This window comes from Pollachius pollachius (genome assembly GCF_949987615.1).
Source record: "Pollachius pollachius genome assembly, chromosome: 20".
Taxonomy (NCBI): domain Eukaryota; kingdom Metazoa; phylum Chordata; class Actinopteri; order Gadiformes; family Gadidae; genus Pollachius; species Pollachius pollachius.
The window spans coordinates 12840703-12867484 of NC_136953.1; the positions used below are offsets into that span (position 1 = coordinate 12840703).

Below are 26782 nucleotides of genomic sequence, written 5' to 3' on the forward strand. Positions count from 1 at the left end.
TTGCAAATCAGCCCTAGTCACACAATGTTCTTTCACATTTTCTGGACAGGGGTTAGTTAATGTTTGTTAATAGGGTTATAAGATAGAAACACCTATTCACTTCCTGTCCACACACAGGACAAGGATGTGTATATAAATGTATTAGTATATTATATTTAGTGGAAAAAGGTCAGAACATCAGGGAACCCAGAGTAAACAAAAGTTAAAATTGTGTCTCCTAATACCTTCCACAGTTGGACGCAGGCTTTTCATTGGCTGTCGTGGCCCTCCCACTTCCTGCGTCCACGCCATTCTGGGGGTGGGGCTTAGGGGGGGCAAGGCCACTCTTAAAGCAGAGGGAGATGAGGAGGAGGGTGGGGCCTTCATCAGCCTGGAGCCTGATGGGGAGGCTCTGAGAGCAGGGAGGAGGGGCTGCCGGGAGTAGGACACACACACACACACACACACACACACACACACACACACACACACACACACACACACACACACCCCAACACAAACTTAGACATAGCCACTGTGTTTGTGTGTGGTATGTGTGTACGGATAGTTGCACAGTGTAGAGTCTACAGTCTTAACTTTAAGTAATAAATGTTTTGGTTAGATAGAATAGCTAGAGTAACATTTTTGTAGCTACTACAATTTGAGTGATTGCCTTCATTTCATCACACTTGCACACAAAAACAACCAAATGCCTAAATCCTGTCAGGAATTTAGGCATTTGAACCCCTTGTTAGTCACGCAGCTGTACAACTCCTAAAACAAACTCATTTTCAAAACTTACAAACATACTCCCACACAAACTCAAAAGAACAACTACTTCGCCTATCAAATATATCTATTATATCTCTTTACCTTTCTGTATTCAGTGTAACTCATCTTCACTCCTGAGTGCTCTGTCCCTCCTTCAGACTGGGAGGGTCCAACACCGGTTCCGAGAATCCTATTGGCCGGCCCGGAATGTTGGATGGATTGTGATGTCACTGAAGTGCTGAACACACACAGACTCGTACACAAACAGCCGCTATTCCGTGGTTGCCACGGTAATAATCTTGCACCACTGATGAATGAGGCTGATTCAACCCTTTTAAAATGGATTTTAAATAACAAGGAGACTCAAAATGATGTCAAAACACTTTTATTGCAAAAATTACAAGATAATTACAGAACACAAAATAAGAAATATGCACCTTAATTACAAAATATCCGTAAACATACTGCTGGCCATCTACAGCCCAAGTTTGATTGGAGAGTGTAAACCTGATCGTCAGAGTGTCTCTGGCCTAATGGGTTATGCCACAGACCATCAGACGTCATGCAAGCACACACACACACACACACACGATTTGTAGTTTTCTGATTGCTTAACAGGGAATACGCTTCCTCATCCTTCATTTTGAATTCATTATCAACAGAAGGCCACCTGATTGGACCCCCGCTTTGTGAAGCTCAATGCTCATTGGCCGCTCATGAAGGAGTGTTGGTAGAAGACACTGGCATTGGCCGCGTAGTCCAGCGTCACCGTGGCGCCCACGCTGTGGGCCGCAAGGCCCGCCCCGCCCAGCGCCGACGACTGCTGCAAGGTCAGGAGGCGGTAGCCATGGAAACGGCCTGCGAAGGGCTTGGAGCCCGCCACACTGGCAAGGCCCTCAGTGAAGCCTGGGAGGGGAGAGAGAGACATTAGGTTGAGAGAGAGAGAGATTAGGTTGAGAGAGAGGGAGCGGAAGGACGAGAAAGTGGGAAATAATTGAATACTGGTGCCCCTCACAAGACAATCACTAACAGAATCACAGGGCTGGCATTTTGCTGGTAGAACTGCAAAAATGTTGAGCGTTCTGTTGCGAAGCTTCCCAATACGTTCGGCCCTTGGGACCACAGCATGGAGCTTCCTTTGATAGGCCCGTCAATGTCTTTCACTTGTTGTGATTGGTCCAAATGTATGAAGGTATTATTGTAGCAAAAGTCACCTGTAACTGCAGATTTTGTATGCGTACACTAAAGTCACAAATGTGTAACAGTAAATTTGAAGTCCTAAATATTTATTTTGCATGTGTACTCTAAAGTCACAAATGTGTAACTGTACATTTGATGTCGTAAATATTTTTTTTACCATTGTAAACACAAAATAGGGTCTACGAGTTCACAAGTCTATGTTACAGGTGCACAAATCCTATCCTGTGCATCACAACTTCAAAGAGTCATGCACCCGTGTTTTATAATCTGAGATCATGCGCAAAATTTGTGCATTCGTAAACCCAAATGAGAACTAATGAATCAGAAGTTGCACATCTGTCAAATATTTCCTCACAAATGAAATTATATAGATCGCTATGTTCAATGAGCATTTTAATGAGCGAGCACAAGTCCATCGATACAACTGCTCGAATCTGCTGCTACGACTCTCAGCTGTTGTTTTTCTTGCGGATACTTTTGCAACATGCCTAGGTGGTACAGGTGTAGCAAAAGTGATTCGTGTCCGTATGAAGCAGAGCGTCTGTGGGCGGGACAAAATTGCAGCATTAACCAATGAAAGTCGCCGGCAGGGGGTGCATTTTTCAAACTACACTGGGACCATCCAAGCAAACTCTAACTTTCTGGAGTCTTGAAAGTAGACAAGAGGGCATCCTACACGACGGAGTTGGGTATCTTACATTATGTCAAATTAAATTACTTAGTTCAACTGAATTCCCCCCAAATTATTGCATTAACAAGCCGCAAGTGTCCTTCAATGTATTTTAATGGTCTGCTTGGATGGTCCCAGTGTAGATGAAAAATGCACCCCCTGCCGGCGAATTTCATTGGTTACTGCTGCAATTTTGTCCCGCCCACGGACGCTCTGCCTCATACGGATACAAATCACTATTTCTAGACATGTACGCCTAGACGTTGCAAAACTACCTGCAAAAGAAAACACAGCTGAGACTTGAAGGAGCAGGTTCGAGCAGTTGTAACGATGGACTTGTGCTCGCTCATTAAAATGCTGAATCAACATAGTGTTCTGTATCATTTTATTTGTGAAGAGATATTTCACAGATGTGCAACTTCTGATGCATTAGTTCACATTTGGGTTTACGAATGCACACATTTTGGGCATGTTCTCAGATTATGGAACGTGGGTGTGCGAATGTGTTTTTCACCAACTGCGCTGCAATGATTGTAGCAAAAGTGTCAAGTGCATGACTCTTTGAAGTTGTGATGCACAGGGTAGGATTTGTGCACCTGTAACACAGACTTGTGAACTCGTAGACCCTATTTTGTGTTTACAATGGTAGAAAAAATATTTAGGACTTCAAATGTACAGTTACACATTTGTGACTTTAGAGTACACATGCAAAATAAATATTTAGGACTTCAAATGTACTGTTACACATTTGTGACTTAAGTGTACGCATACAAAATCTGCAGTTACAGGTGCTAAAGACTTTTGCTACAATAATACCTTCATACAAATGGTGCACGATTGACGGGTGGGAGTGGGTCTTAAGACTCACCTGGCTTCAGGAACTCCCAGCTGCCCCACACGGACCCAACACAGAGGATGGGGAGACCCCCCTCGGCCCCCAGCAGAGCCTGAGCGGGGGGGGGGGGGAGGTTGGGGTGGATGAGATGAGTGGGGGGTAGAATTAAGAGAAATAAGACGTAGTATAAGGGTGGAAAACTACAAATAAATGCCTTGTTTAAGTTTTGTGTGTGTGTGTGTGTGTGTGTGTGTGTGTGTGTGTGTGTGTGTGTTTGTGTCCTACCTCCTTGGCTGTAGGTAGGACTGCCTGCACATGTTTAGCCAAAACCCTGCCGGCCTCGCGGAATATATGGAGACACAGAGCGTCCCCTGCCTTCGCACCTACACAGCACACACACACACGCAAGGTTATTTAGTCTATAATACATTTGGTATTAGGCCTTTCATTCATAGGGTTAGTAAACTCTAGCCTACCTTCAGCCAGTCTCCTGCAGAAGCCAGCAAAGTGAGACTTCTGGAAGTCTCTGTAGAGGTGAGGCAGCATGCCCATCAGATCTGACACCTTGGACATGGAGGGAGACCGAGAGAAGGGAAGAGATAGAGAGAGAGAGAGAGAGAGAGAGAGAGAGACAGAGACAGAGAAGGTGAGAGAGAGAGAGGGATGCACAGAGAAGGTGAGAGAGAGAGAGGGATGCACAGAGAAAGAGAGAGAGATATGTACAGAGAGAGAGAGAGAGAGAGCAGTTTATAGAGTTTACCGGCAGAGACAGGCAGATGGAGAGAGAGAGAAAAAATATTAAATGGGCTTTTAATCTTATTGGAATAAAATGGAATTCAAAGTGCAGATGCTTTTGGAGACTTTAATTGGATCTTGGGGCCTTGGGATTTGTAATGTTTTTCAATGTTTTTACTGGTAATCACAATAAAAATTCTTGCATGTTGGCGTTTGCCCTCTGACCTTGAAGTACTCCTCCATGGCCTTCTTGGTGTAGGTGATGTCATGGGGGGGCGTGGCATAGTTGTCCACGGCATCGAACACCGTCTTGACCCCCAAGTGAGAGATCCAGAATCCTGAGAGAAGAAAATATCAATACCTTAGCCATGAAACCAAAGTGGTTTTAGCCTTTGTTATAAGCATGGTAATATGTCGTACACTCAGGATCTTCAACATAGAAATCGACACCATTTTGTCACTGTTACAAAAACGAGACATTTTGGGAAGACGGGAGTAAAGGTTTTCGCCAGACTCAACCAACAATGGGCGAGCGTTCTCCTCTGTTCCCAGCTTAAGTCTTGCTGTTTTAGTAACATCAAAGAGCCTTTTCTGATGCCCGTCGGGGTCACGACGAGGGGACACCGGCGGCGAGCTGTGTGTGGATGTGAGGGGCTCTGTCTGAGGTTGATGGTCACGTCCAAGAGAGGGTTAAGCTTCTCGGGCATTTAAAGTGTAACTCTGCGGTTGTGTGGCACATTTCATATAGTGTTGGTGTACAGCTGCCGGTGGTTACCTGAGCCCTCGTCCCCCATCAGGTGACCCCAGCCGCCGCTTCCCGCACTGGAGCCGTCGGGGTTCACCAGCTTACAGTTGGAGCCCGTCCCCGATATCAACACGATGCCCCCTGCAGAGAGAGAGAGAGAGAGAGAGAGAGGGGGAGGGAGGGAGGGAGGGAGGGAGGGAGGGAGAAGGGGAGGGAGGGAGAGAGGCAGGCAGGCAGACAGACAGACAGACAGACAGACAGAGAAGGATACAGAGAGAGAGAGAGAGAGAGAGAGAGAGCGATAGGGATAGAGAGAGAGAGAGAGAGAGAGAGAGAGAAAGAAAGAGGTAGGGATATTGAGAGGGAGAGAGAGCGCGAGAGGTGTCATATGTCATTCAATGTTATTCATATAACCCTAATCACAGTCACCATCTCAATGGGCGTCAGAACGGGAGAGAGATTAAAGAGAAGATAAATTCCCTGCATCAAAACAGAGTAATGAAAGGACAATGTCCAAGTGTCCCTTTAATTACTCTTTATCACCATTATAAAATCTCGCCCGTAAAATCTTACCTTAAACACTTCTCTGTGTGGAGAAATATAGAATGGTCTCATTCAGGGTAGAGCGGTAGTCCCAAGTGTGTACGATACTGCGTGTGATTCTACTGTATGATACTGCCCAAGATGGGATTATTGCATTTATTCGATGGAACCAGAGGAAGGGATAAGATATGGTGGAATGTTCTTGCAGAAAAATAACAGGCAATGCATTGTCAAAGCAATCGCCCTACACTTCCATTAATTACAGCTGAACGGCAAGAGCTGATCACAGGCCAGGGGTTCACGGTGACGCCCTGTTCCGGTGTCTTTGTTCTCCGTCTCGACAGCACGGTGGGATAGCCCTAACGCAGTCTGGTCCGTGCAGATTTTAATTTGGGGGAGGTTTGGGGTTGGGGGGTGGGGGGTGGGGAAGGTTGAACTTGCATCGGAGGAGGAGGCTTAGCGTCGTTAGGGCCGGTTACCGTGGTCGCTGGCGGTTGCCATGGCGCCGAAGGTGTCGGTGGTGATGAAGTAATTCTGGCTAAGGACGGGGAAGCGGCGCCGCAGCTCCACGGTGAGCGTCTGGATGGCTTCCCTCTGCTCCGCCCCGCTCAGGGACATGCCCTACACACACACACACACACACACACACATGTAGACACACACACACACACACACACACACACACACACATGTAGACACACACACACACACACACACGGACACACATGTAGACACACACACACACACACACGTAGACACACACACACACACATGTAGACACACACACACACGTGGACACACACACGTAGACACACACACACACACACACACACACACACACACATGTAGACACACACACACACACACACATGTAGACGCACACACACACACGTAGACACACACACACACACACACACACGTAGACACACACACACACACACACGTAGACACACACACACACACACACACACACACACACACACATGTAGACACACACACACACACACACGTAGACGCATGCACAGACACACACACACACAGAAACACAGTTGCACACAAACACAGACACACGCGCACACACAAACACCCGCAGAAGCACACACACACATGCACAAGCACACGCACACGCACACAGACACACATCAAAATGACCGTGTGAGGAATCCGGTACTACAGGTATACGCAGGGATTCATGGATGTGTGCCAGCTCGACAGACAGTTTCACTGACCAATGAGTATAGAGGTGTGTCGGGCTCAAGTCCTGCCTCCTTCTTGGCCCTCTGGACCATGTCGTTTATAGCCTCTACGCATTTATCCACGCCCACCAGCTAGGGAGAATGGACGCCGTGACAGACACACACACACACACACACACACGGATGTACACAAACACTGTGTTTATTGAGACAACAGCTTGATAGGGGATTCAACTTGGGATTCATCCATCCATCCACACATTCATCCATCCATGGATGACCTACCCAATGGTTGGTGGAGGGTCCCTCGGTCTCAGCCAGGACTTTCCCATCTCCTGCCAAAAGAACAGCCTTGGAGTGTGTACCTCCTCTGGGGGCCAAGGAGAAACAATACATTTGAATTTGAACCGAGTTTTCAGTTCTCCATTAATCCTCAGATGAGAGACTGTCACGCGATTTGACGCCAACTATACTGGAAGGTTGGTCCGATGCTATAACTTACAGTTGTTTTAAGAATAACAGAGCTGTGAACTGCTGATGTGTACGTTCCTGAAAAGATATGTAGGGGTATGGACCCAACCCGGCTGATGCTATCTTAGTATTGAATGTCCGTTTAACTTTAGTGCACAGTAAAACTAAGAAATAAAAACAGTGTCTGTCTCTCTTTTGTTGGAAACACTACGTAAGTGTTCAATTGCGTCTTTCTTTTAAATACTATTGTTGTTATTAACCATTAGTAACTAAAAGGAGAACTGAAAGTAAGGGAAATTCTTCTGCCCTTTAGAATACAAGTACGAGGCTTATTTCAGAATGACAGCAGCAGCAGCAGCAGCAGCAGATAACCCTTGACTCTCATCGTTATCACACCAGTGAGTAACATACAAAATATATCTTTCAAAATTCGGTTTATCCGATATTATATACATTAAATCTCCGCTCACCCCTCCACACCGCCGAACACCAGTGCCATGTCTCCCTTCCTGTTTGGTTGGAGCACAGTGCGCAGGTCACAGGGAAAGGTACTGGATGCAGTGGCAACCAGCCGCCACACGGTGGCAGGCTTTTACTAAGAAAGAAAGAAGAAAAGACGGACATGGATAGATATACATACAGAGAAAGAAAGAAAGAAAGAAAGAAAGAAAGAAAGAAAGAAAGAAAGAAAGAAAGAAAGAAAGAAAGAAAGAAATGAACAATGTAACAATGATTTTTTTTTTTTTTTTTACTGTTCAGCAAATTCAAATACATTAATTTCCTCTGGATAGATCTGACATACATCAGCATATCATCAGCTCTGGGTAAACACTCCTTACACAAATATACTAAGAAGCTGTGTGACGCACAATGGTGCCTTTGTGCAAACTCACAGGTACAAAGACAATCAACAGGAAAGGATAGACACTGGATTTAAATAGCCATTAAACTGTTAAGGGTTATTTAAATCCAGTGTCTTTCCTGTTCAGGTATCACTCGCCACCATCACTCAGCAGAACACATAGATGTAGGATTATTAACACTCCATTGATGTTAAAGTGGTTTTGTCCTTCCCTGGTCGCTTATCATTGCAGTCTATATACCCCCAATCTAATTTAGCTGCTAAATTACGATGGCAGTTGTTTGGTCTAATTTGCGGTGGTCAGCTCAATTTTAGCTGACCACCCTAGTCCTGTAGGCAAATTTAACCAAACAACTGCCGTTACAGTTTATAACTGTGTTATAGTAGAAGCAGATGGAGGACAATAAAGGACGAAAAGAGACGGAAAGAGAGAGATAAGGAGAGAGAGAGCGAGAGAGAGAGAGAGAGAGCGAGAGAGAGAGAGAGAGAAGCGGCTCAGCATGCTCACGCACGCATGCGCAGCGCGCACAGAACCCACCAACAGACCAAGGAGAGGCGGGCAGGCGACCCAATAAAAACATTGCGACTTTTTATATCTTTTTCAAGACCACCTCTATTTACCCAACGTCCCATCACTTGTACACGCTGAATTGGGTTTCTACTTTCAAGAAGTGAAGAGTGTGCGATGCGTTTGAAGACCCAGCAGGCGGAAGTGGCAGAAGGGGGAAGTTGTCCAACAGGAGAGGAAAAAATAAACTAAAAGCTGGTGAAGTTCAAGTCGTGAACCTTGCCTCTGAAGGGCTCGAGAGTCGTCCGAGGTTCGAGGATGGACGCTCATGTTAAAGATGGACAGCTTTATGTGCAACACCAGAAGTTCGGCAAGGTAAGCCAGCCCAACATCACTGAAAGTGCTCATTTCGTGCGGCACTGTTTTGCGTTGATAACAATCAAAGAAAGTGACGTGATGTGCCTTTCTTTTGTTGCAATAAGTTGTTACACGAAAAGTAATAACGTACGTTTAAAAAGGGACGAAAAAATCAACCACGTGATGCTGCGTAGATTCCCTAAACAGACGCCGTTATGTATGTGACATATTGATGCAATTAAAGACGTAATGGCTGTGCCCACTTGGCCTGCACCTTGGTACACGTGATGCAGTTCTTTATCAAAGAAAGGTGTAAAACATTAGATGCTATTGAGATGGATGTTGCTCATCATCTGTGTGTGTGTGTGTGTGTGTGTGTGCGTGTGTGCGTGTGTGCGTGTGTGTGTGTGTGTGTGTGTGTTTAAGTGTGTGTTGGGGGGGGGGGGGGGGGGGGGTTGTGGCTATCTATGTGAAGTGTGCCTTTCTCACTTCTCGTTATGTAACTGAAGCTACTGCACCTTTAACTGTGTGTGTGCGCGTGTGTTTGTGTGTGTCTTTGCCTGCGTGTGCGTGTTTGGCTGTGGAGAATTGAAGCCGTTAGTTATGCTCAGCTCAACTAGAGTCCATTTTATAGCTCCAGCTACATAAATGGGCTGAATATCATTAGTGTGTGTGTGTGTGTGTGTGTGTGTGTGTGTGTGTGTGTGTGTGTGTGTGTGTGTGTATGAGAGAGAGTGTCAGCATACGGCCTGAATGCAACCCTGTCCCAGATAAGAACTAAGCAGAAGCTCATCCACTCCTTGTGATTTATAAGAGACTCTTTGTCTCTTTCTCTCTCCCTCTCTCTCTCCCTCCCTCTCTCTCTCTCTCTGGTCGTATGACAGGCGAGCGATGCTTTATCAGAACCTTGTGTAGAACTCAGGACGCGACCTCAAGTTAATGCATGTTTTTATTCGTCCCTTTGGAAGAGAAACACATGCATGGACTCAGTGAGGGGCCAGAGAGCAGCATGTCACCCAGCAACCATCATGAAGGGTGAAAGCTGCCAGGGGAAGCACCCACAGCCAACCAAACCTCTTCAAACCTGCCACACCACACCACTTTTTTATTTGATATGGGAGAGAGAGAGAGAGAGAGAGAGCACTGAGAGCGGGTTGTAGGAAATGGGTTAGGAAGAGTGAAACCCAACAACAAAGTTGGGTAAAAGGGTTTGAGCTGTCAGTGGACAAACGCACGCACACACCCCACTTCCACGTGCAACGTCGGAAAATGTGACTCAACGAACTGTGAAAGACCTGTGTCGGATCGCAGTGTTCTAGCTGAGCCTGTGCAGACAGCGGGGCGGCCGACGGCCCGGTTTACCCGTAGCTCCGTTCACTTCACTAGGTTAGCCCATGGTGCGTCCAAAACATCATCCATTATATTGTTAGTCATACCAATATTGAGTTACGGACGTTTTGATGCCTGACCCTTTATAATACTTAAAGTAGCCATTGCAAACAATAGACTCAATCGATTTATAAACAAACCACATTACTTCACATAAAACACTCAACTCCATCTAGATGTTTGAATCAGGCGCTGTTTGTTTGCAGGCTGTGTCCAGGCTGTCGTTTGCAGGCTGTGTCCAGGCTGTCATTTGCAGGCTGTGTCCAGGCTGTCGTTTGCAGGCTGTGTCCAGGCTGTTGGGTCCCTCACTCCTCTGTTATTGTTGTTGCCTCCACCGACCACCCGGGCCGGAGACGGACAGGTCAGCGCAGGCCTCGACCGGAGAGAGGGCGGGTCATCCATCGGCCACGCGCATAAAGCATAACCCATCACCTCAACCACCAGCTCCCCGATGGGGCCCTGAGGGCCTCGACGGGCCCCTGAGTGGGGAGACGGGCCCCTGAGCACAGAGAGGGGCCCCTGAGTGGGGAGACGGGCCCCCTGAGCGCTGAGAGGGTCCCCTGAGTGCAGAGAGGGTCCCCTGAGTGCAGAGAGGGTCCCCTGAGTGCAGAGAGGGGCCCCTGAGTGGGGAGTGGGTCCCCTGAGTGCAGAGAGGGGCCCCTGAGTGGGGAGAGGGGCTCCTGAGCGCAGAGAGACGGCGTGAAACGACCCAATCTTTCCTCCTCCTGTTTGATTATTCCCACAGCCGTTGTATCGCTCACCTCTTCAACAGAGTGGTGTTGGTAGATGATATCAGGTTGTTTCTAGCTCAGGAGATCTGTCGCTCTTGACCCAGCTCTCATAGCATTGTGATAACACAGGAAGCTAGGCCAGAGGCTCATTTTGTCCATGATCCAAACATTAGTGTAGAACTCGACCCAAAAGCACAGTGTATGAAAGCCGCGGGGAGTTTGTCGGTCCGCTGCTTGGCATGTGGTTTATAGTTTTGTGTTTGGCATGAGGGCCGTTTTTTTTTCTTCCCCATCTCCTCTCACACAGGGGACCATAGGGACTGAGTCAGCAAATAATGCCGCGTCCCACTTTTTAATGTATAACACACACACACACACACACACACACACACACACACACACACACACACACACACACACACACACACACACACACACACACACACACACACACACACACACACACACAGGGACATCATAAAGAACGGACCAGTATAGGGTTACCTAATGCACCGAACACATGACCAAGTGTGCATGGGTTTCCTTCAGAGAGAATGCGTGCTGCCTACTCAAAACACTCTTATCTACATCACAACTGTTTTCCACTTCGATAATTCTTAGTGACGGTAATCAGTGCCTTCCCCCTCCCCCCCTGCAGCGTTTCCTTCCAATGGAAATATATTGACCTTATCTCTGTGCGCACATCTGATCATCGACAAGCTTCTAACAGTGTACGGCTGGTAGCCAGATTTGCATGTGAGTCTGTGTGTGGATATAACATAGGCCCACACCTCATGTCCTTGAACTTTGGACATGAGGATAGAAATATCCTCCACTCCCCAAATCACTATATATTCGATATATCACGATTGCGGAGCAATAGTTGCTAAGCAGTGTGTGGTAAACCAAATCCCTTACATTTTCAAACCTGCCGATTTAGATTCATCAGTTTTGGTTTGGAAGGATGTAGTTTGCGGTGGAAAAGGGGCCGTTAACAAAAAATGTAGTTCACAGCATATGTCACTCGGAATCAAATCACATGATGTATTTATTGACCATATTTTCTTCTTATTTGTTTTGTTTTTAAACTGTTTCAAAAGTAGGGTTAACCCAAATCAAAATGTCCCTGTAGCCATGACTGCAAACTGAGAGCAGCAACAACATTTTAAGTTTAACCATGCATTGTTTTTCTGAACCGTCACAGTTTCAAGTCAGAATTGGGTTCTCAGGGTGCAGAAGGTTTGTTAATTCACCAAGCCACAATTGAGAAGTTGGCATGTCACATTATTTCCAAACATTACCACCATTTTATTTCTTCTGCAGAGTAAAAGACACCTATGGCATTCACATTGAGCGGTGTATAGACAGGATATTAAAACGGAATGAATCGCAATATGACTTGTGAAATATCCAACTGCAGAGTTGAGAAAAAATGTTGAATTTTGGAAAATGACCTAATTGCTAAGTGCTGAGTCTTCTTAAAGTGGCAGACTGTGGGCTGTGTTTGCATGGATGGTAGCATGCCACATAATTACAGAAGTCTGTGTCTCTCTTGAGTAAATACCCCTACTCTCACCTCATCACTCTCTTTCATCACATCTCACACTCTTTCATCACTTCTCTCTCTCTCTCACGTCTGGCATTCAGTTGCATGGGTTTCATTGGGTGGGTTAGCATCAGATTGTATTGTGTTGCCTTGTATGGAGAAACTGATGAAATGCTTACCCAAGTTGTCATGCACACTCACCAGAGATCTCTTTCCTCATCGATTGTAGTCATCCGCATCGCCAGAAAATGTATTTCAAACTAATTCTTATAACCGGTTCATTGTAGTTTGTATTGTATAGTTTAGGACAGGGGTCGGCAACCCTAGGCACGCATGCCACTACTGGCACAGGGCAGCATAATCATTGGCACACTTAAAAAAAAAGAAGTTATCTTTATTTTATTTTATTATTATTAAAAAAAATCACAGCACAATGCGGCAGCATAATCATTACTACCGATTTTTTTTGCACTTTATTCTCTTTTGGGCATTTCCTCCCAGTGCAAATATGTTTAGAATAGTTACAGAAACCAGTGTTCTGAAATGGGATCAATTAATCGTTTTTAAACCTATGTTGTGAGTAATAGAGAAGAAAATATTTAAAATATTGTTGCAAGTGGCCTTTATGCATGGCCTTCACATGGTTTTGCAAAGCTGTTCATGTCTTAAAGATATTGATGTGGTTGGTTTCAAACTTGTCATATATTCTTGTTTTTTACATTTCTCACAGTGCAAATATGTTTTTGGGTGAGTTTCTGAAAATGGTGTTTTAAAATGGGACATATGTAATTATAATTTGTAAGCCCATGTTGCAAATATAACAACCAAAAAAACATTTAAAATGTTGATGCATGATTGTGGACTATATGGAAATAGTACAATTCCAGGTCTTCTGGAAATGTTTTTGGTCGCTGTGTCATAATTCAGCTTAATTTTTAATATATTGTTGCTTAAGGCACACTTATTAACGAGGAAATTTAAAACTGGCACTGCATGTTGAAAAGGTTGCTGACCCCTGGTTTAAGAGCTGTCATTTGACATTTGTGAGTCACGGCCCTAAACATGCATTGCTGTTCCATACATTGCATGAATACTGCGTGGAAGCCTCCGAATGTATGTATAAGGGCACGAGTTGGATACTATTGAATGATCACCAAAGGACCCCTTTGGGAAAATGAAAGGCCACAATCACACACACACACGCACACACATGTGCACACATGTGCACACATGGGCCATAACAATCCCACGCGTTTCCTGTTCCCCTATAATGATGTGCATGTGCTTTTTATACAAACAAAGGCTGACGAGTAATACGAAAAACAGACTCTGAGGCTGTCCAATAACGTGACATGCTGCATCGTCCAATCATCATCTCTCTCTCTCTTTCTCTCTCGCTTGTTTTTGCTTAATCACTTCTTGGTTGCATTTCAACATGGAGGAAGAGTGTGAGTGTGAGTGTGTGTGTGTGTGTTCTAGGATGTGGATACATTTTGTTTGAACTATCACCTTTATGGAGACTTCAAACAAAGCAGGGGCAGCAGTAACTCACTGGCCTCTCCCAGGTCATAGTTCAACATGTTGGGACACACACACACACACACACTCACACACACACACACACACACACACACACACACACACACACACACACACACACACACACACACACACACACACACACACAGCTGCTTCCTTGTCCTTGCCTGCCATTCTCATGTTTTCCTGGTATTGTTGGTCAGTCACTTGGTTTGTGAGGACGACGATGTCATTCTTCTCCTGACTGGTTGAGCGTCCTTTTTCCTCTAAGGCCTTTGAACGTTATTTTTGGGCCTCCCAAGAAGAAGGTGCTCTGATCGTGGGTGTTGTTGTGTCTTGGGGTTATGTCAAGTTGAATTCTCTGGGTAAATACTTGTGACCCGTTATAAGAAATAATTCACGTCCTTATTACGTGCATGAACAGGAATATTTCGATCAATCAAAGCAATTAGCGTCCCATCAGGCGGTGTATAGGTACCCTGGAACAAAAGGGACTCCTTTGTGCCAATGAACCAACAGTTCATTGGTACACATGACTGGAAACAGCTCATTGGTACCCATAACCGTGTATATGAACTGTCCTGGCCTTTGTAATATCGCTCCAGCTGGGGTCTGTGTAGTGTCGGTGTGTAAGTCAGACTCTGACTCACTTCTGAGTCAGAGTCATAGACACTTTGGATCCGTCATCCAAATTCAGATAAACTGGCATCCGTCCGACCCTGAGATTCTATATCTCCTTCGACCTTCGAACAAAAAGCGTTTGCCACTGAGTCACGAGGGAAGTGTGGGAGTATTAGTTTAGCTGTGATTGCTGTTTTCCTTCTGACTAAATTGGGAGCGGGAGGATTAAAAGGGAACGTGACCTGAACCAATGTCAGCCGTGCGTTATTAGTTGTTCCAACGGGACAGAGTTCCTAACGCAGCGCTTAAGTCATGGCTGTTAGCCGTTTCCTTTTCCTCGTGTTTATTATAATGGATGTCGTGTTCTTAGTTCCCTGCCCACCCTCCATTACACACATGCACACGCACACACACAGACACGCGCCACACACACACACACACACAGGCAAACTCTCTCCCACTTCCACACGGATTTCCCATTCCTGTTGTTCCCGCTCCCAGACCAGGAAGAGAAGGAGATGAAGAAGAATGAGCTTTTGTTGGCGTTCACACTCGACGATTTGAATGAGAAAATATGGGAGGGAAACAAAGAAAGGTTTCATTATATGCGCGTACATTTTTTGGTATCCTGTCAGTATGTAGAATATGTCCCCAAATGTCAAACGTTGCTGAGGGAGTCAAATGCAACAATCCAAAGAAAGTATGAATATACCCAAAAAAAAGCTAATACAAATACTCACACAATGAACTCGATAGCGCGCTAACCATGTAGGTAATACGTCTTGTAGCGACCTTGGTTCCATTCCCAAATGCGGTCGTGTGCTAAATGTCATTCCTTCTCATCCTCGTCGCACTTCCCTGTCCATAAAGGCTATACATATGTATAAATTGATTTATCCCGACAACAAACTAATTTTGTGTTTTAATTGAGCGTTAATTATTTTTTGACATGAATAATCAAAACTTTTTTTTTTCCTTCTCTTCCCCTCTCCTCCTCTCCTGTTCTGACCTCTGACCCCCCCGCCCCAACACAACACAACAGAAGTGGAAGAAGAACTGGTTCGTCCTGTACCCCGCCAGCCCCAACGGCATCGCCCGCCTCGAGTGCTACGATTCGCCCACGGGCTCCGGGGGCGGGGGCATGAGCGGCACGGGGGGCGGGGCCAACGAGAAGACCAGGAAGCTGGACAAGAAGATCATCCGTCTGTCGGAGTGCATCTCCATCCTCCCCGCCGCCATGGAGACCTGCCCCAAGGACAACATGTCGGCCTTCTGCGTGGAGACCAACGACAAGACGCACGTGTTCGCCGCAGAGCGGGCCGTGAGCATGGAGTGGGTGGAGAAGATGTGCGAGATCGCCTTCCAGGTACGCCGCCCACCCCCCTGTCAGTCAAGGCTTGTCGAGTGTTGACGTTTTTATTTATTTTGTGAGTCTTGTTTTGTCTCTTTAAAATCTAGCACCGTTTTGGTATGTTTTGGTTGCAAACTTTTTTAGAACAAAATCGTATTGACGAATGATAATTCATATTCACTGATGTCTGTTCTTTATTTGTTATTTTGTTTTTAATAACGGGGCCGGGACATTCATTTGAAAATCAACAGTAGTTTCTTCTATTTTCAGAGACGACAGCAACAGCTTCTGTCCACAGATAGGGACATGCAAAGAATCAGAAAGAGGCTGTCCAATTGAGGGGGAATATCTCCCCCTGCAACTTCTATTTATATTCAAGCTTCTTGTTTATTAAAAATGGAAGATATTTGGATAAACAGAAATTAGCTTTGGTACTTTTAGAAGCATTAGAAACGCTTATTTGAATGCAGCCTCTGTCTTCAGTGGGATCAACCCCATGGAGTTCTGAGTTCACAGGAAGTCATATGCTATGCCCATCAGGGAACCAGTGGTTTGTTTGACCTACATCAAACAGGATGAACACAGTCTCAAGATAGCCTGACAACTGCAATGGTCGAGAGATGTCACTCCCACACTTTGTTTATAACCCTGTGCTCTGTATTTTGCTGTTTCTTTGACACATCGTTGCTTTCTTTATTCAACCATGTGTTTGTAGCTGACATTAATGTTTCACTGTTGTAAACAGTAAACAGGAACATCAAACAGTTAATTTTTTCCAAAGTCTTAACTGGTGAATGTAGGCCAATTTGGAAACATATTTGACATGCTGGCTTCCCCAACATAAAACCAAAACGCCCATTAGAATTGTATGACTCATTTTACATTGACGTGGCAGCATGCGTCAACCAAGGTGGGTATGATTAAATAATCATTTATAATATAATAATTATAATAATAATCAGGTTTGTGTTCCAGGACACTGGCAACAACATTGTGTTTTAACAGTTATCCCTTGTATGTCCCTTGTTGAGTGACACCTGTGTTTCCTGTGTTTGGGACACAGCTATTGGTCGCTGGGATGCTAAACGTACCAAGTAAAGAAATGTGTACAGTTTGTGTTTTAGGAAAAGACAATCGTATCTTTTGAAGTGTCTATTATCAACGGCACATACAAGGGCGTGTGTGTGTGCATGTGTGTTTGTGTGTGTTGTCACTTTTTCCAAACTTCCAAACTTTTTCCCACGATCTCCTTTTCCCACGTGGGGGAAAAGCAGGGAGGGCCGGCAAAAGCGAAATATAATTTTACGTTCACAAGCATTCACATAAAAGCAGACACACACACACACACACACACACACACACACACACACACACACACACACACACACACACACACACACACACACACACACACACACACACACACACACACACACACACAGCTGCAGATATTTTTGGGAAGTGTGTGGGTGGAGGACAAAGGGTCATGTCATTTGTCCGTTAGTTGTCTCCTGTTCTCTTCACACTGAAGAGTGTACCACCGAAAAAACTTTCCATGGCTGGTCAGAGACACAAACCAAGAACAGGCCAATAACTGAGGTCCATTTTCAGGAAGTTAGATTTAAATAACTTTTATATATTTCACAATAACGTCTCAAATCATTTCCACAAAAGTTCTCTGAATTTCTTTCTAGTTTTTGGTAAGACATAATTCCCGTTATGGATCAACAAAGTACATTTTATTTATCATGATTTATTCGAATTCGGTTAATGGCAACTAAAAAGAAAAACAAAGAAGATAAAACGTCATATTTCACGACGTCTTTGATAAGATCCGTTTCTGGTTGCCATGGCAACATGGGTAAATCCGGGTATAACTCCGGGCAGTTAATTTGCTCTGCCTAGTCCATAACTAGTTCTCCTCTACAAGAAGTCTGCTCCAGTCTGGCCCCAGAGCACATGGCCCATGGTCAATGTGTCTTACCCTCACTAGTTTAGTCTGCTATCTTAGCCCTGGTACATACAAGGAGGAATTAACGTGAGAGTGACACCTATGTTTGTCCTACGAGGTCGCCCCTGTGCATGTGGTCTACATCAGCTGCACTGATGCTGTGGATATTTTCAACAACATGTTTCCTGTGTTGGTAACGCTCTGAAACCACAACCTTTACATGATGCTAATGGAAAATGTACTCTTCATAATTAGTCAAAACAAAAAAGGGAACTGAACTTTCAAATGGTGAAGCCTTTTCACGTATGTTATCGACTGCATATTAATTCATACTGGTGTGTGTGTGTGTGTGTGTGTGTGTGTGTGTAGGGGGGTACCACCACCACCAGCAGCATCGGTGCTGTGGACTCCAACGGAGGAACACGGGAGCTGCAGATGTCAGAGAACCTGATCTACTCCTCTAGAGAAGAGGGTGAGGAGAGAGACAGACATTTACATTTACATTTACATTTAGGGCATTTAGCAGACGCTTTTATCCAAAGCGACTTACAATAAGTGCATTTGTTACAATAAGTACATTTGTCATAAGAAGTGAAACAATATATCGCTGTCGGTACAGTAAAGACGTTCATAGAACCAAGTGCAAGTATTACAATCGCTAGGCTAACCCATTCTCTGTGTAAAGCAGCGATAGCAGCTACTGTAGGTGCTACACAATTAAGTACCTTGAATAAGTGCAATGTACAAGTGCCAGGACGTATAAAATTCAATGGTGGCTGTGCATTGGTTTCTATGCAGAGTCGAGATGAACTCTGAACAGGTGAGACAGACAGACAGACAGACAGACATTTTGGTGTCTTTCACGCGGCCCTTTTGGATCCGTCGCCCTCACCCCCACTGTTCCCCCCCCCCCCCTCCAGTGAACGAGTTCTGGGTGAGCGTCCAGGCCACGGAGGCCTCGGGCCGCTGCAGCCTGGTGGGGATGTACTGGCTGAAGGCAGACCGAGAGGCCCTGGTGCTGAAGGACCCCCAGACCAGGAGGGGGGTCCTTCTCTGGCCCTACAAGCTGCTGCGGAGATACGGCCGCGACCGGGTGGGTGTGGGTGCCCGATGGGGAGGGGGGGGGGGGGGGGGGGGCGGACGCACGCACGCACACACATAAATCTCACACACACACACACGCACGCATGCTCGCACACACACATGTAAATCACACATGCACACGCAAACACACACGTAAATCTCACACACACATGTAAATCACACATACACACTATAATTCACAATATTGTAGTTATTTTGGTTATTTTAATCTAACTTCCCTGAAAATCTTATGACAAATGTACTTATTGTAACAAATGCACTTATTGTAAGTCGCTTTGGATAAAAGCGTCTGCTAAATGCCCTAAATGTAAATGTAAATGTAAAATGGACCTCGGTAATTGACATACATGCACACGCACGCACGCATGCACATACGCACACACACACACACACACACACACACACACACACACACACACACACACACACACACACACACACACACACACACACACACACACAATTGTAGGACCTCTACATTAGGATTATTAACTCATGGAAGAATTTGTAATAATTGTACTATTTTTTTTATTATTTCACTCACGATTTATTTATTACCATAGCTACTGACATTTAAAGGTTATGGCAATGTTTAAGCACCGTAAAACAAATGCATTTTAGGGAAGTAAGTGAACTCTCATATTAAGGCTGCTGTAGAGCATATCATCTCCAAACACCTTTATAGAAGTAAAGTCCTCGTGACCGGGACCTGCCAGAACGATTTCAGTTTCTCAGAGTGGAGAAAAACTGAAGCGTAAAAAACTCTCTTCTCGTTTTATATTTTCCAATCATCGAAATGTAGAGGAAGTGTCTGTGCCCTGACATTTGGACATAGTCATAAACATACACATACACATAGACACACAGACTCACATTTTGGATCTCCTTTTCAGACAGTACGGTTTATTTAAACTAAATGTAACACAGTCACTGGTGAGGGGGAAGTCAAACTGGCCAATAATACCAACCTCCAAGGTTTCCATACCTATTAAAGGGACGAAAAGATGGTTGCATTAGCCAATCAGCTGTGAGGTTCCATGAGGCGTCTGGCCCACAACCTCATAGTGGTTTGGCATGCATACAAGGTTGCCCTCAAGGCCAACGTACAGTTTACAATTTCGAAACTTGTTTTGAAACTTTCTAGAAAAAAGCAGTTTGCATGACTTTGAATATCTTTCATGTCTCAAATTGCTTTTGCAATGATCATTTAAATATTGTTCATATAGGATATGTATATTATATAATGCATTATTGCCTATTTTAACTGAATTCGATGGAAGTGTATCAGTAAGTAGTCTTTCGAGGCGACGCAGCAGCAAGGGCTGTGATTGGTCCGCTCACTAAAACCCGACGCAGGACCAAAACCGGTTCAGGACTGCGTCGAAGCGACTGCGTGGTCATTGCGTTGCGTCAACGTGGAACCATAACTGAGCCTTGACTCTCCCCCCCCCCCATGTAGGTGATGTTCTCCTTCGAGGCGGGCCGCCGCTGTGAGTCCGGCCCGGGGAAGTTCACCTTCGACACCAAGCAGGGCAACGACATCTTCCTGCTGGTGGAGCAGGCCATCCAGTCCCAGAAGGACCAGGCCCAGGACCCCGAGGGCCCCGGCTCACTGGCCCCCCCCAGGGGCCCCGGGGACGGCGGTGGCGGTGGCGGCGGCGGCGGCGGCGGCGGCGGCGGCAGCAGCAGCCGGGAGTCGGACGGCGACTCCGGTGGGAGCAAACCGGGCTCGGGCGACGGCGTGCTGGGGCGGCGCGACGACGGGGGCGGGGCCAAGGCAGGGGGCGGGGGCAACAAGGGGCGGAGCCTACCCGAGCCGCCGGCCCCCGTCCGGGGCCCCATGGGGGGTCCCCGCCTGGGGCCGAACTGTGGGGGCAAAGGAGCCATCCCTCATTTCCCCGGCTCCTCCTCCTCCTCCTCCTCCTCCTCCTCCTCCTCCACCTCCCTGGACGACCCCAGCAGCCTCTACTCGGAGCCCGCCGACTCCCTCCGCCTCCTGATGCCGCCCCCCCGCGCCGACGGCCTCTACTCGGACCCCGTGGACCTCATGATGGGCCAGACCCCGCCCCCGGCCCTCACCGCGCCCACGCCCCTCCCCCGCCAGCGCCCGCTGCTGGCGGTGGCCCCGCCCCCGGCCCCGCCCCCGGCGGAAGAGGCCCCGCCCCAAGGGGACCTGTACTCCTACCTGTTCGACAAGGTGAACCTGGAGCTCAGCCACAAGGCGGGGGGGCTGGCTCTGGAGGAGGGGGCAGGGCGGGGGGCCGCGGGGAGCAGGGGGAGGCGTCCGTCCGGGGGCCGCTACGAGGGCTCCTCCTCCTCCTCCTCGTCCTCGCCCTCCTCCTCCTCCTCTCACCCGGCCCCCCCGGCGGAGCACATCTACGACGAGCCGGAGGGCCGCGCCCGGGGGGGCCGTCGCGGCGACCCGGCGGGCGCGGCCAACGTGGGGCCCTCGCAGTGGCCCAAGGCCCCGGGCCCCAAGCCCTCCAAGCTCAAGCCCTTCCTGGCCCCGAAGCCCACCCACCTGGCCGAGCAGCTGCCGCCGCCGCCCCTCCGGCCCCGCGAGCCGTTCACCGGGAAGAACCTCAACAACAACAACAACAGCCACCACCACCACAACAACATTAGCGGTAGCCGTAGCGCTAGCTTTAGCGATAGCGGTAGCGAGCTCTACAGCAAGGTGTCCAAACAGAGGCCTCCGTCCCCGGGCCTCTGGTTCGGCCAGCACACGCCGGCCCCCCGCCCCCAGCGCCACAAGCAGCCCCCCCTCCGGACCCCGGATCTCATCTACGACAACCTGGGGGACCTCTGAGGGCTTCCATGGGACAGACCTGTCTTCCCTCCTCCACGCTTTCTGCAGCTGTTGCGCTGTTTTGGTCGCCCCCTTGAGACTAGAGCCACGGATTGGCCGAGGCCCGTGTCGGGTTGGGCCCTGGTTGGCCGAGGCCTGTGTCGGGTTGAGCCCTGATTGGTCGAGGCCTGTAGGGTCGAGCCCTGGCTGTTTGAGACTCTGTTCCATTTTGGGGGACAACGGCGATGACATGTTTGCAATAAATGGACATTCATGGACATTGAAGGACACTAGCTCGGAAAGCAGCCTTTCTTCACATTGGATCCACGAGAAGGTCCTGTGTGTGTGTGTGTGTGTGTGTGTGTGTGTGTGTGTGTGTGTCAGTGGCTGGCCCCCACCGCACTGTGGCCAGGCACACCAATTATGGGTCTGACCAACGTCCTCCTCAGAAGGAGGGCTGGTCTCGCTGGCTTTGCAGTAACAAGCTTAATGACCGGAGCGGCTCTTCCTCTGGTCGGAACCTACCGCCCCGCTTGTTAAAACGCCTGACCGCCGGCCCGGGAATCGAACCCGCGACCCGGCTTGCTCACCGCTACCCCGGTGGCCGGCCTGTCCCCCTGAGCGCGGAACTCCTGCAAGACTCGGAAGTTGAACATTGCCTGGCGGATGCATTTGGAGTCAGAAGGACTTACAGATTTGTTGCTGGACTACCGGAAACTGTGGTGCTCTTGGACGAAAACGGCGAAAGAAAACCAATTTGAAACTCTTGACTTTGATTATTTTTGACAAAAGCGGGATTCTGAAGTGTGTGTGTGTCTGCTCACCGGGAACGTAGATACATGTTGGCGCTAGCGTAGCGCGGCTAACGCTAGCTCCCAGTGTGCAGCGGCGACTCCTATTACCTGTAGTCTGTGTGTTTTCGACGTGAGCTTAATTATGTGATGATGTGTGCACGTGTGTGTGTGTGTGCGCACGGAACCGTCGCAACTAATAACTGCAATGTTCCCATGGGAACATGTGGATATGTGTTTGTGTGTGTGTGTATGCGTTTGTGTGTGAGTATGTGTTTGTTTGTGTGTCTGTATGTATGTGCGTTTGTGTGTGCTGCTGCCTGACTGTGTGTATGTGTGTGCGTCTGTGTGTGCACTTTAATCTTTCATACAGCTGTGCTGTTGAATAACTGTAACGATCAGATTATAAAGACTTGCTTCATTAAAAGCATAACAAATCATTGCCATGCTCCATTGAATGTAATTCGGAAGAAGTGCAATCTCTTGTGCTTGCACCGCATTGCTGAACACCACAGACATTAGTTTAGCTGGCCTCCTGTGGGGTCTGAAGCGGCGATGCTGTGGTTGAACACAGCCCTGCCTCACAGTGTGAGGTCGTAGGGAGACTGAGCGGGCTGTGGTCTGAACTGGGCCAAACCTAAACGGCCTGACATCATGCCACACGTCCCTGGCCCCAGAGCAACGCCCCCCTGGTCTCTTGTTGTTGTTTCGAGACGGTCTCCAACCACTTTATCGTAGCGCGCACGCCGCTGTAAACCGCCCCCCGAAACAAAAGAGCTCTTTATTCCCTGCTTTTTCTTTCGTTCCCCGTGTGTTGCTCACACGCCTTCTCGCTCGTCTGTTCCCTTCCCGCTGTTTTTGTTGTGTCTCGACGTTGCCATGGCGATCGGTAACCATGGCTGGATTGGGGTCCGACGGGTCTGTTTTTAAATTCGCTATCGGCCCCCCCCCCCCCGGATAGAAGGGAGATGTGGGGTGGTGAGGACGGCCGCATGGGAAGTCGACCCCGCACCAAGACGAAGAATGGGGGGGGGGGGGGGGCTGTTCAGTATTAGAGGGAGAGAGAGATCAGGGACACTGAGTTACGTACTCAGTGAAAGGGAGTGGGATAGAGAGGGTGGGTGAGAGAGAGAATGAAAAAGTGTATGTGTGTGTATGCAAGAAAGAGCGAGTGTGTGAGAGGTAAAGTGTGTATGTGTGTGTTTGTGTGTGAGAGAGAAAAAGTGTGTGTGTGTGTGTGTGTATGTGTGTGTGTGTGTGTGTGGTTTAGCTGGATGAATAGTGCTGCCGGTTGCCAGGGAGACTCAGGCGACAGCCAGGGAGAGGAGGAGAGGTGAATAAAAGAGTCTGACAGCGTGGATAAAAATACTGGCAGGGGCTGTATCTGTCCTGGGTCTGTTGGCCAGCACAGCAGGTTCTCTCTCGCTCTCTCTCTCAGTGCACTTATACTGGAGGAGTGAACACAGACAGTGACTAGTTTTACTAGTCACTCTTTTTAGGGAAGCTGTCTCAGCAATTTCAACTTTCAACACTGCTTGTTTACATGAAACCTTGTTTCAATGTATACTGTTTCCAGTCAATGTGTTTCAACTTGGCTCACTTCCGAAAAAGTGTCAATTTGGGATGTGAAAAGTGTTTGTCTCCTTCCAAATCAACCAGCCAAACCTGCACTGGTCATCACTGAACACTGAGCGCTTGTCTTCCCTTCTCCTCTAGTCTCCACCTCACTCTCTACAAAAACGTTTTTTCTACAACGGCCGAGAGAGGGAGAGAGACAAAACTGAGGGAAAACCGAGCAAGTGAATAACACCAACTCCTGTCTTTCTCATTAAACTCCAGCTGAACCCCATTGGTGCTTTAGAAAACACCATTGCTGTATACGTGTGTGTGTGTGTGTGTGTGTGTGTGTGTGTGTGTGTGTGTGTGTGTGTGTGTGTGTGTGTGTGTGTGTGTGTGTACAAAGAAACTGAGCAGTCAAATGTCTTCTGTTAGGTCTAAAATGCCAAATCTTGATATTGAAGTCCAATCTATAATTTCTTCATCAATCTTTATCTCACCATCTCAAATGATTCCACAGGCCAACATTCAGTTGAATACGACGGCATCCCATAATAGCCATCAAATCCCCTCATATCAGGAGCAAACTTCAGGCTGGACACTAAAATAAATGTATAAATAAAATAGTGAATTAAAATCTAAGCCTTGAGGTTCAAAGAAACGTCATCGCCATCCATGTCAAATCTTGACATTCGTGATGCAACCAATGGAAGGCCCACACCCATTGTGAGGCTGACGCTAACACCTGATAAGCAATATCTACATCCCTCTTAAGCCCCGCCTCTATCCTTCCGACAAGGGAAATGGTCTTTCTGACTTATCACACATCTTCACCCCCGATTCACGGAACCTCTAACGAGTGTGTGTGCGTAGGGAGGTTGTGTGTGTTCTTTAACGCGGTTTGGTTAAACACTACCACAAAAAGTGTGAGTATGTGTATGAACCTGCCAAGTAGTGTTAATGCGGCGAATGACAGATTGATAAGTGATGGCGTGTTACCTGGATTGCTTGTGTGTGTGTGTGTGTGTGTGTGTGTGTGTGTGTGTGTGTGTGTGTATAAGCATTGTTGATAGGGTTGTTCGGTATAAACCTCACACCCATCTCTGAATGGCTTCTTGTGTGTTAGGGATTAATTAGTTATTTATCATTGGTCTTATTTATATAATGTGGTGGAAATTCTTTGAATTGACAGACTACTCAGAATGAACCTTCCTTTCAATATACATTTTTCTCATGACACCATTGAAGAGGACCAGTGTGACCAGCGATCAAACTCTACTGCCAAGCAGCATCAGGCCTGTCTTCCTTCCAGAAGGAACGTTGTCTGAGAGACGGACGTCTGATGGAATGGAGAAGGTATGTCCTCGCTTATCTCAATTCAGGTTCCAGGTAAGATGATGCGAGTGTCCTCACAACCTCTGTATCTGAACAATTTTTGTGCATGTCCTTTTATGGCTGCAGATTACTTCAAGGAAACAGTTTAGCAGAAGTTAAGCAGTTCAAATGCTTTCTCTCTCTTTTAGATACCGACCAGAAAACCTATGCCATACTTTATAGTGAGAATGACTATGAATTTATGAATATAAAGAGTAACAGGGTTTGATGTGTCCAGTTCTTGTTATATGGTGTACCAAATATTTATTTCAAAAACATTCTTCAGTGGGGCCCATGGATACTTCTGGATTTCCCTTTTTACCTCACCTGCTTGTTCTATTTTAAGCTTTTCAGAATGTGATACCGAAAGCTGTGCGTCTGTTTGTTCCGTTTCTTGTCTTGCGGGCCGTACATGACTTTGATGTCTGCTAGGAAGCCCACCGGTCACATACTACTCACTTCCTTTTCGGGGCTGTGTGTGCGCTGAACCTTGACCTGCTCGCTCGCTCGCCATACTGTGGAGCACAGCGTTTCATTCACCTTCCTGCCACTAAAGACCTCCTGATCATAAAGAACGAGTGAGGGGTGACTGACTGACTGACTGACTGACTGACTGACTGACTCACTGAGGAAGGGTGTCACTCTGTGTTTGGTTATTGATAACGTTTCAAGTCAAATTTCTCTGTCTATTATTAGAAGACGGTTTTGAACATTTGGAGACCACGGCGACTTCTTTCTACACCCACACACTTCCTCTGTGACTTCACTTCCTCTTTCTATTCTTGCATACACACACACACACACACAGACACACACACACGTATGTGTGTGTATACATATTTATTTTAGATTTTATCGAGTACATCTTTTTAAAAGTTTGACTTTTTGAATGTGTGAAGGATTTCTAATCTATGGAGATGGACCGGCCAAGGGTTTTGGGGGTCTGTATCATGTCATCTTAAACTGATACCAATCACGGAGAGCATTGAAGGAGGAAGTCCTCTGGGTTATGAATTATTGTCAAAAAAATAAAGACAATTGCAGGAAAACCGATTTGTGCAATCGAGAGAGAGAGAGAGAGAGAGAGAGAGGCGCACGTGCACACGCACGCAGAGGAAGGGAAGAAAGACATCAGAAAATGAGGTGCGCAATAGAGATGAGACAGAGG

At 47.0% G+C, this 26782-nt stretch overlaps 3 protein-coding genes across 3 annotated transcripts in view; 1 reads left to right on the plus strand and 2 right to left on the minus strand.

The window, feature by feature from the left end:
- Window positions 1–1119: 1119 nt before the first annotated feature.
- Window positions 1120–7680, minus strand: nagk (N-acetylglucosamine kinase). Its single transcript, XM_079757895.1, has 10 exons — window positions 7616–7680; window positions 6960–7044; window positions 6708–6806; window positions 5958–6099; window positions 4966–5076; window positions 4416–4528; window positions 3932–4019; window positions 3741–3838; window positions 3489–3567; window positions 1120–1656 (listed from the first exon to the last, which is right to left on the minus strand). The coding sequence occupies exons 1-10, from the start codon at window positions 7642–7644 to the stop codon at window positions 1454–1456; spliced, it is 1047 nt and encodes a 348-aa protein (XP_079614021.1). The 5' UTR covers window positions 7645–7680; the 3' UTR covers window positions 1120–1453.
- An 868-nt stretch (window positions 7681–8548) lies between these two features.
- On the plus strand, window positions 8549–23113 carry dok1b (docking protein 1b). The gene is made up of 5 exons (XM_079757732.1): window positions 8549–8890; window positions 15741–16064; window positions 18370–18472; window positions 18921–19093; window positions 20564–23113. The coding sequence occupies exons 1-5, from the start codon at window positions 8834–8836 to the stop codon at window positions 21911–21913; spliced, it is 2007 nt and encodes a 668-aa protein (XP_079613858.1). The 5' UTR covers window positions 8549–8833; the 3' UTR covers window positions 21914–23113.
- Window positions 22429–26782, minus strand: part of m1ap (meiosis 1 associated protein) — a gene marked incomplete at both ends in the record, with an annotated part of 10714 nt that continues 6360 nt past the window's right edge. The window contains one exon of the mRNA XM_079758291.1: window positions 22429–22551. Coding sequence (XP_079614417.1) covers window positions 22429–22551 — 123 coding nt within the window. The remainder of the gene's footprint in view (window positions 22552–26782) is intronic.

Excerpts from the sequence above, each read along its gene's own strand:
- nagk (XM_079757895.1), bottom strand. The coding sequence starts at position 7,644 with ATGGCACTGGTGTTCGGCGGTGTGGAGGG. Across the intron at positions 3,568-3,740 it reads TCCTACCTACAGCCAAGGAG|GCTCTGCTGGGGGCCGAGGG; the intron begins GTAGGACACAAA and ends CCCCCCGCTCAG. Across the intron at positions 1,657-3,488 it reads CTGGGAGTTCCTGAAGCCAG|GCTTCACTGAGGGCCTTGCC; the intron begins GTGAGTCTTAAG and ends CTCCCCTCCCAG.
- dok1b (XM_079757732.1), top strand. The coding sequence starts at position 8,834 with ATGGACGCTCATGTTAAAGATGGACAGCTTTATGTGCAACACCAGAAG. Across the intron at positions 8,891-15,740 it reads AACACCAGAAGTTCGGCAAG|AAGTGGAAGAAGAACTGGTT; the intron begins GTAAGCCAGCCC and ends ACAACACAACAG. Across the intron at positions 18,473-18,920 it reads CTACTCCTCTAGAGAAGAGG|TGAACGAGTTCTGGGTGAGC; the intron begins GTGAGGAGAGAG and ends CCCCCCCTCCAG.